Here is an 8,235-nt window from a genome sequence, read left to right as displayed (position 1 = left end):
TACTGTCAACAGATTACACCTGATGCAAATAAAAGACACAAACTCCCGCAACTCATTTGCATTTCCCTTGAGAGTTGAGGCAGTGCGTCTTATCGATGGCTACCTGCCGTTTGCCTTTCGCCATTCGCCATTCGGAGAGACTTGCTCTTGCTCTTGCCTCGTGCGTCCCCGTCCACATATGCAAATTAAATATAATTTCAACACTCGTCTTCTTCTTTTGGTGTACGTCCATAATTTACATGAGGTTAACACGCAAGCAACAACAACAACAACAACAACAACAAAGACCCAGCCTTTATTTTCTTAGCCTGAAGCATGGTTTGGGGTTTTTTGGGTACGGGGGTATGGTAGTCTGGACCCTGGCCTTGATTATCTGCAGCACACGCACATGCTTAAAGGAAGTCGAACTTTTTGAAAAAGGCTGAAAAGAAATTCTATTACAATGTTGAAATATTGCCAAATCATGGCTTTGAAGCAAATAAATTTCCACGCCACTGCTGAACTTCGGCTCCGTTTGGTATGGGTTGATGGAGAGATGTTAAGATGCATTGGCGGCAGCGGCAGAGCCACGGGAATAGCAACTTCAGCAGCTAAAATGCCTCGCCGTGTATAAATAAGTAACTTGAGCTGAGCAACACGTTGCCTGACAGGGGGCCCCCAAAATGCGGCTTGCCCAGTCCGAGGCATGGGATCGGAACTTGTTTAGATGCTGCTGCTGCAACAGCAGCCGCCGCCGCTGCTCGATCTTGGTGTGGATCTAAGTATCGGACTCTTTCTCGCCATCTCCCTTGCACATTGTCTGCTTTTGACTCCTTTTTTGATTTATATGCGATTTATGCACTTTGCTAGTGGGAGTCATCCACTTGACCGAATTCGCAGCAATATTGAATGTATGTGTGTTTATTCTCAAGTAAGAAAATATAACATTTACATAGACTCGGGAGGCTTTTGGAAAGAATATGAAGGCAGCTGATAGTAATCCGCAGCTTATCACTGGCTAGTGCTGTATCTTATCTGTGTATGTGTGTGTTTGGAGTGTGTGTTTAGATTTTATCTCAGTGTCTATACATTGGCTGGAGCTTTGTTGGCAAAGAACCACATGAGACCCATAAGACAGCTGGGCGGACTATTGTTGTGGGCTCCTTTCTGAATCATGCGACGAGCCTCGTCCAATGGAAGTTCCACAACATCAATGATTTCATCCTCTACCCCACCGCCGACTGTCGCTCGATCGGCCTCGGTGACTTCACAATAGTACATAGCCTGTTTGGCTCCTGACGAGCCCACACCAGATCTATAATAGCAAGTAAAAATGTTAGGCCATCAGTTTTAGCCCACTAGCCTGATGGTTTTTACCTATAGACCATAACTTCTTCAATACGTTCCAATGCTACATCATAGCCACACTCTTCTAGGACTTCCTCTCGTGCTATCTCTTGCCAGCTCTTTGACTTGTCCACAATGCCAGCGCACAGCTCCAAGGTCACACCGAGTGAGGGCGGAAATGCTTTTAGATCGACATTATCAAAGTTCCCTTGCTCGCTCGTAATAATTCCATGATAAACAGCTGGCCGGAATTGACGCACCAGAACCAATTTCTTGGAACTTGTGTTATACAGAATAATTGCTACACTATCGTGAACTTTCAGCAAATCCCAATTCTTCTCCTTTCCATTTTGAACGTAATACATGCGAAATGGCTTCACGTAAGGGGAGTCCGCCGGCAGTGGTCCCAGCCATACTTTTGATATATTCTCCATAATAAGAAAACGGAAAAATAATTACGCTTTTCAGCTGATTCACAAGCGGGAGCGGGCCACCAACAACAGCTGTCAGTGTGTAGTAATTGTAGAACTAAAAAATACCAGATAAAAGACTGTGTGACCAGGTCAGGTTTCAATTTGATATATTTTGACACAAAAATACATGGCCACACTATTTAAATTTTGGCGGGAGGCTAGCAATTAAAATTTGCTAAAAACCATAGAATGCCAACAAAAACACTGGGCGAGCCATTAAAACTGGAGCATGTTTTTACCATTTGCTTTACCTGGTTGATGGATAACTCCACCACTTCAATCAACTCATCATTTATGCCACCACCCTGAGACACTTTCTGCTCATCACATACCTCACAATAGAATAATACCAAACCACCGCTAGAGGTGCCTATGCCAGATCTATATTTGTAGACCAACTGCATGGATGCTGCGTCCACGTTGTAGCCACATTCTTCAAGCACTTCCTCCTGTGCTATTTCCTCGAGACTCTTGTCTTTGTCCACCAAACCTGCGCAAAATTCCAAAGTAACGCCCAGTTCGGGAGGATACTTTTGCAAATCGACTTCCCCCTCAGGAACTTTTAAGTTATTTCCCATCATAACGCCATGATATACAGCTGCTCGAAACTGGCGCACAAAGACCAACTTGTTCCGTGACTTATTGTACAACAAAACCATCACCGCATCCTTGATTTGTACCACATCGCGATGCTTTTCGCGACCGTTTTCTATGTAATTAAAACGACATGGCAATAAATACTTGGATTTTGGAGGCAGCGGTGAAACCCAAATCTTTGTTATATCTCTGATGGCTTTATGGGATTTACACATGCCACGTATACTCGTTAATGCCCTTCTCATGTTTCCCAAATAAAATTTTGAAATACATTTCACCGAATGCTGGGTGACAACCCTAAATCTTCAATTAGTGCAGGAAAATGCCGTATGTAACCAGTGTTGAACAACAAAAGCAGCTCATTTTGACACTTGCGTTAGTCGGTGGGTATATGGTATAAATTTTTCCATTATTTTTAATATTATCTAATAGAGATTCGGTCAATCTATTTTCCAGCTGTAACCACAAACAAATAAACGTTGCGACAAAAGGTACTCCAAGGCAAGGGAAGAAGATGTTGCGTTCCAAACTTACACAGGCAGCATGCGCCGCCGTCCAGCGGACATTCTCCACCAGTCCCAAGGTGCTGGCCACCAAGCAATTAACGGTTCGGGATGCATTAAATAGCGCCCTAGATGATGAATTGGCTCGCGACGAACGCGTATTCATACTTGGTGAAGAAGTGGCTCAATACGATGGTGCATACAAGGTGAGAGAAAAGCAAAAAAAAAATTTAATAGGTAGTCCCGCATTGTTTACGTAATCAGTCCCCCTAAAGTGACAGTTGCCTGATGACAGCTGATGCAGCGGGGTATGAGCATTCCCCATTGCGTGGGCAATGTAACCGCTACTGATAAGGGCAATAATTTAATTTTGATTATGCTTCGCATAGTGTAAGGTGCGTGATTGACTTTGAATTTTGGCTGGGGTCATGCAAAGAGAGAATGTCTGTGAGTGACCGGCGAACTGATAACACTTACGCATATAAATAAAATACATGTATAGATTTTACTTGAATCGTTTTTCTTACCTTTATTTTGCAGGTATCACGTGGACTGTGGAAGAAATATGGAGACAAACGCGTCATTGATACACCAATCACAGAAATGGGTTTCGCTGGTATTGCCGTCGGAGCTGCCATGGCTGGATTGCGTCCCGTTTGCGAATTCATGACCTTCAACTTTGCCATGCAGGCCATCGATCATGTAAGCTATTGTTGCCTACCCCTTCTCCTTCCCATACACTCAGGGCAGTAGCCTAACTACTCATATTATCTCATTGCCAAAACAAAAACGAAAAAACACGCAAATCTCCAATTTATTGTGCCTGCCCCTTTACCTAGCTAGCTGAGATTAGACCAATTCAAGTTCACAGCCATATAATGGGGACACGGAACTCGCGTAATGGGATAATATGGGTGTTTCAGATGGCTCCTGCCCTGCCATAAATTCCAAATGTTACTCAACTAATTAAATCCCACCCATATTGTCCAATTATGCGCAGGCCAAGTACCTAAGAGCACCACGTCCCACCATTGGTGACCAGATGCCTTCACTTAGTAAGATAATTGAAAGTCCGCGCTCTACTTGGCTAAACGAAATCAATGAAATTCTCGATAAGCCGAAATTGGGAGAGATTATTTCACCGCCTTTGGATAAAAGCAAACCCGACAAAATGGAAGCAGCTCGTCTAATTGTCATACGACGTCGCAAGATGAAGAAGCATAAGTTGAAGAAGCTGCGCCGCAAGATGAAATTCGAATGGGCTAAAGTGCGTCAGCGTCGTGAAATGCGCAAAGAGAAAGCTTTCCAGGCCCAGCTAATGTCACAGATCAAGAAAGCCGAGTCCTTCAGTGCCGAGCAGTATGTGGCCGACGTATTAAAGCAGGCTAATGAGAAACCACTTCCACGCTTTTGGAAAGGACGACGATTGCCCGCATTTGTTATTAAACAGAAATTAGGGATTAAGTAAACAGTTGGCCCCAAATAAAAACTCTAAGGTTAACTTAAATTGGTCTATGGCTAGAAAAGGAAGGGGAGCATTGAGGAGGAGGACAAATAGGGGTCTAGATTTAATTTGCATCTATTATATTAAATTTATTTCCATTTAGATCATTAATTCGGCAGCCAAGACCTTCTACATGTCGGCTGGCGCTGTTAATGTACCCATTGTGTTCCGCGGCCCAAATGGAGCTGCCTCTGGTGTGGCTGCACAGCATTCACAATGCTACGCTGCCTGGTACGCACACTGCCCCGGCCTGAAGGTTGTTTCTCCCTACGACTCTGAAGATGCTCGTGGACTGCTTAAGGCTGCCATTCGGGATCCCGATCCAGTTGTCGTACTGGAGAACGAGCTTATGTACGGTGTTGCATTCCCCGTGGACGACAAAGTGGTCGACAAAGACTTTGTTGTGCCCATTGGCAAGGCGAAAATCATGAGGCCCGGCAAGGATATTACCATTGTGGCGCATTCCAAGGCGGTGGAAACCGGTCTGCTTGCTGCCGCCGAGTTGGCCAAGAAAGGTGAGCATAACAAACAACTCGAATTACAAAATAAACTATCAAACTGTATTTCCATCCAGGTATCGAAGCTGAGGTAATCAATCTTCGTTCCATTCGTCCCCTGGATACGGCAACCATCTTTGCCTCTGTCCGCAAGACACATCACCTGATCACCATCGAGAATGGCTGGCCCCAGCATGGTAAGTAGTTCTCGTATTGGTTTGATTAAGAGATTTCATGTGTATTCATTTTGCAGGCGTCGGTGCTGAGATCTGTGCCCGCATTATGGAGGATCAAACATTCTTCGAACTTGATGCCCCAGTCTGGCGTTGCTGCGGTGTTGATGTACCCATGCCCTATGCCAAAACACTCGAGTTGAATGCTCTACCCCGTGTTCATGATGTTACAGAGGCTGCACTTAAAGTGCTCGGTGGCAAGGCTGGAAAAGCTGTTGCGGCCGCCAAGTAGATGCAATGTTTATTATTAAAATTAACTTTATGGACAGCTAGTCTTGGTCCCATATCCCTGCCTCCGAAATTAAGCGCACTACAGTGAAAAAATCGAAATTGTAATATGATTTGTTGGAAACTAGGCTGCTTTAATGCTGCCCCTGGTCTAAAGACACTCTAGTTAATTAATATATTGGGTTAACGAAATCTCTATTGAAAATAAAACGACATTAGTAACATGAAAAATGAATTCAGTCAAATTAAGTTTTCTTGTTTTAATTGATTTTAGTTGAATTCTTAATTCTCTTATTTGAATAATACAATTAAATCCAATCTATACACTTGGTAAATCCATTTGTATGTATGTATATACATAATGCGTCTTAAAATATATTCGTTTGGTTATTTTTTATATTTACAATAAATATATACGGCACTTTGAGTTTTTTTTAATTATTCGAAATTACCCGGGAGAAATTCCGTGACATGGAAACTGCAGCCCTGTAAAAATAGAGAGTTTAACAACACTGAAGCCAAACGCATTTCACAACACTGTCGACATTTACGCAGAAAATAGAAACTGGCAAAATAACAACAAATTAATTAATGCAAATGCAATGTTTTGCTTGTAATGGCAAATACCTCCAGCTCCGATGAAAGTGAAAGCTCCAAGGCACCAGAGAATTTTCAAATCTCCAGCACCTCAACCAATGGCGATGATGACGATGACGATGTATCTACAAAAAATAAGAATGCGAATTTCAACGTAAAGACAAAGGCGACGGGGATAACAACAACAGCAGCAGCATCAGCTGCAGCAGCAACAACAACAACAGCCACAACTACCAGATGTCCATTATGCTGCAAGCATCAGCGTCGCTATCATTGTAGAAATTGTGTTAAAAATGGTAACATTACACATAGTACTTGCGATAAAGTCGAAAGGTAAATCCATATGATGATGATGATGATGCATTAGTCATATGTATATATTTTGCTTATTTTTTTATAGCTTGTCCGAGAAGCAGCAAAAATATATAACTATACAGGCTGGACTAAAGGCTGTCAGTAGCAAATATGAGCGCCTTATCCAGCAACATAAATCGAATGAAAATCGCATTATGGCCATCAAGGCTAAGCGTAAGCAGCTGGAGCTACTCCAACAGCTGATTGCAAACAAAGGTAAACGTTTGGTGGCTTTAGGCGAACAGCGGGATGAACTACGTCGAGCCAATGCTGAGAAGCGTAAAAATCTGCCCAAATATCCGAATAAGGTGAAGCATCTGGAGGACTATGTACTCGATCGGATAGAGAAAATCGAACAGCTGAGGGAGACGCATCTGGGTCTCATCGACAATATCAAGCAGGCGTCACGTCGAGACATTCAGCAATTGGTTACGTATATTTTCCCCATAACGGAGGTGGTGCTTCGTGATGAACAGCATCGCAAGATGAGCAACGAACGCAGCGAGGAGGCTGAGACAATTGCCGCTCTGGCCGAAGCTAAAAACACATCCTACATACGGGGCAAATGGGTGTTCCATGGCAGCGGCATTAGCGAAGTGCAATATCGTATTGTGGGTCCATCATTACCCGCAAACGGGGACTATACGGCTTACCTAGACTGGTTGGCGGACAATAAAGATGATGTGCCCAAGACAACAGCCAATGAGATTACACCAAGTCGTTTTGAGGCATATCGGATTGTGGGCGCCCTCACATATACAGCCCAATTGACGCAAATTCTTAGCTTCTACTTAAACGTACGGTTACCGCAAAAGATTGCCTACGGTGACTTTTGTCGCAAACTTCTCAATGAAGAGCAGTTCCTGCGAAAAGTATCACGCGTCAATAACAATATTATGTATCTGGCCTACACCCAGCAAGTGAAACTGCGTGATCTGAATGAGCAACACACGTTGGAGAACATACTGGCCATACTTGATCTCGAGCGCAGTGATTTGGGTCGATATGGCCATTTAGATGTAAATAATGCGCCCCTAATGAGATCTGTGGACTCTCTTCTAATTGGCATAGAAACGGCTACGGAATCGGAATCTGAAGGTAGGAGTATACTATAATTTTGAGATAATTATAACTATAAATACATTTTCCTATACAGATGAGAACTCCTTGCGCCTGGACTGGGAGGCAGTTCCCAGCTTGACACCGCAGCCCGAGTTAGCTGAGCCAAATCTAATGCCTGCTGTGGCCCAGCAATCAACTATTGCCATGGTTCGCATGGCAGCTACATCCGTATTGCGTTGGATCAAGTGAATTAATCAATCATTTTCTCATCCACCCACCCAACATCCCCCCAAAACAAAAACAGAAAAAAAAACCCCTGAAATATCTGGAGCACGTATGTTATCATTTTACAAATTAGGCTAAGTTCATCATTGTATGACATCGTGAACCGAGTTCCTGGGGAACGACGGCGGATAAGCCTTTTCATTTGATATCGCCGATGAGTATATATACTTATATATATATATATCTATCTAACTATATCTATGTGTATATGAGGGTCTCTTCTTAAGCAAAACATAATTAACTAAATTGACGTTTCCACTAAAAAAACAAACAATAATGCGCTGTTTTATTTCTGTTTTTGTGAAAAACGTTTCCCAAATGAATTCTATATAGGTCTGATATGCACTGAAGTTTTGAATTAATGGTTTATCTTCCATTTTCATTCGATTTCGCCATATAGCGTCCAGCTAAAAATATAGCTTAGATTACTTGTTCAGTCAATTATCGACCCACGTACATATATAAATGAATAATGTACCTAAATCTGCTGATTTAGTTTTCACTGAAACCAAAAGTACGCTGCTTATTTTTTTTTCCACAATGAATTTTTACAAAAATTGTTCATATTATTTTTAA

At 42.7% G+C, this 8,235-nt stretch overlaps 4 protein-coding genes across 5 annotated transcripts; 2 read left to right on the top strand and 2 right to left on the bottom strand.

Moving 5' to 3' along the window:
* Window positions 1-884: 884 nt before the first annotated feature.
* Window positions 885-1,832, bottom strand: LOC6648193 (uridine diphosphate glucose pyrophosphatase NUDT14). Its single transcript, XM_002070098.4, has 2 exons — window positions 1,357-1,832; window positions 885-1,294 (listed from the first exon to the last, which is right to left on the bottom strand). Exons 1-2 carry the CDS (start codon window positions 1,758-1,760, stop codon window positions 1,063-1,065), a joined length of 636 nt encoding a protein of 211 aa, XP_002070134.2. The 5' UTR covers window positions 1,761-1,832; the 3' UTR covers window positions 885-1,062.
* A 57-nt stretch (window positions 1,833-1,889) lies between these two features.
* On the bottom strand, window positions 1,890-2,697 carry LOC26528824 (uridine diphosphate glucose pyrophosphatase NUDT14). Its single transcript, XM_015177451.3, has one exon. The coding sequence runs from the start codon at window positions 2,639-2,641 to the stop codon at window positions 1,958-1,960; it is 684 nt and encodes a 227-aa protein (XP_015032937.1). The 5' UTR covers window positions 2,642-2,697; the 3' UTR covers window positions 1,890-1,957.
* Window positions 2,698-2,726: 29 nt separating this feature from the next.
* On the top strand, window positions 2,727-5,596 carry LOC6648194 (pyruvate dehydrogenase E1 component subunit beta, mitochondrial). Of its 2 annotated transcripts, XM_002070099.4 has the most exons (6): window positions 2,757-2,779; window positions 2,853-3,105; window positions 3,440-3,601; window positions 4,507-4,918; window positions 4,978-5,097; window positions 5,154-5,596. In XM_002070099.4, exons 2-6 carry the CDS (start codon window positions 2,911-2,913, stop codon window positions 5,363-5,365), a joined length of 1,101 nt encoding a protein of 366 aa, XP_002070135.2. In that variant the 5' UTR covers window positions 2,757-2,779; window positions 2,853-2,910; the 3' UTR covers window positions 5,366-5,596. The 2 variants fall into 2 exon arrangements, with proteins under 2 accessions (XP_015032877.1, XP_002070135.2); XM_015177391.3 differs by lacking the exons at window positions 4,507-4,918; window positions 4,978-5,097; window positions 5,154-5,596 and adding an exon at window positions 3,900-4,406 and having other exon boundaries at window positions 2,727-2,779.
* Window positions 5,597-5,881: 285 nt separating this feature from the next.
* LOC6648195 (beclin 1-associated autophagy-related key regulator) lies at window positions 5,882-8,207 on the top strand. Its single transcript, XM_023178391.2, has 3 exons — window positions 5,882-6,291; window positions 6,359-7,410; window positions 7,469-8,207. The coding sequence occupies exons 1-3, from the start codon at window positions 5,978-5,980 to the stop codon at window positions 7,621-7,623; spliced, it is 1,521 nt and encodes a 506-aa protein (XP_023034159.1). The 5' UTR covers window positions 5,882-5,977; the 3' UTR covers window positions 7,624-8,207.
* The last annotated feature ends 28 nt before the right edge of the window (window positions 8,208-8,235 follow it).

Source organism: Drosophila willistoni, chromosome 3R (assembly GCF_018902025.1).
Source record: "Drosophila willistoni isolate 14030-0811.24 chromosome 3R, UCI_dwil_1.1, whole genome shotgun sequence".
In the NCBI taxonomy this organism is placed as follows: domain Eukaryota; kingdom Metazoa; phylum Arthropoda; class Insecta; order Diptera; family Drosophilidae; genus Drosophila; species Drosophila willistoni.
Note: the sequence above shows the minus strand (reverse complement) of the source record. Positions and strands in the feature narration are given on the sequence as shown.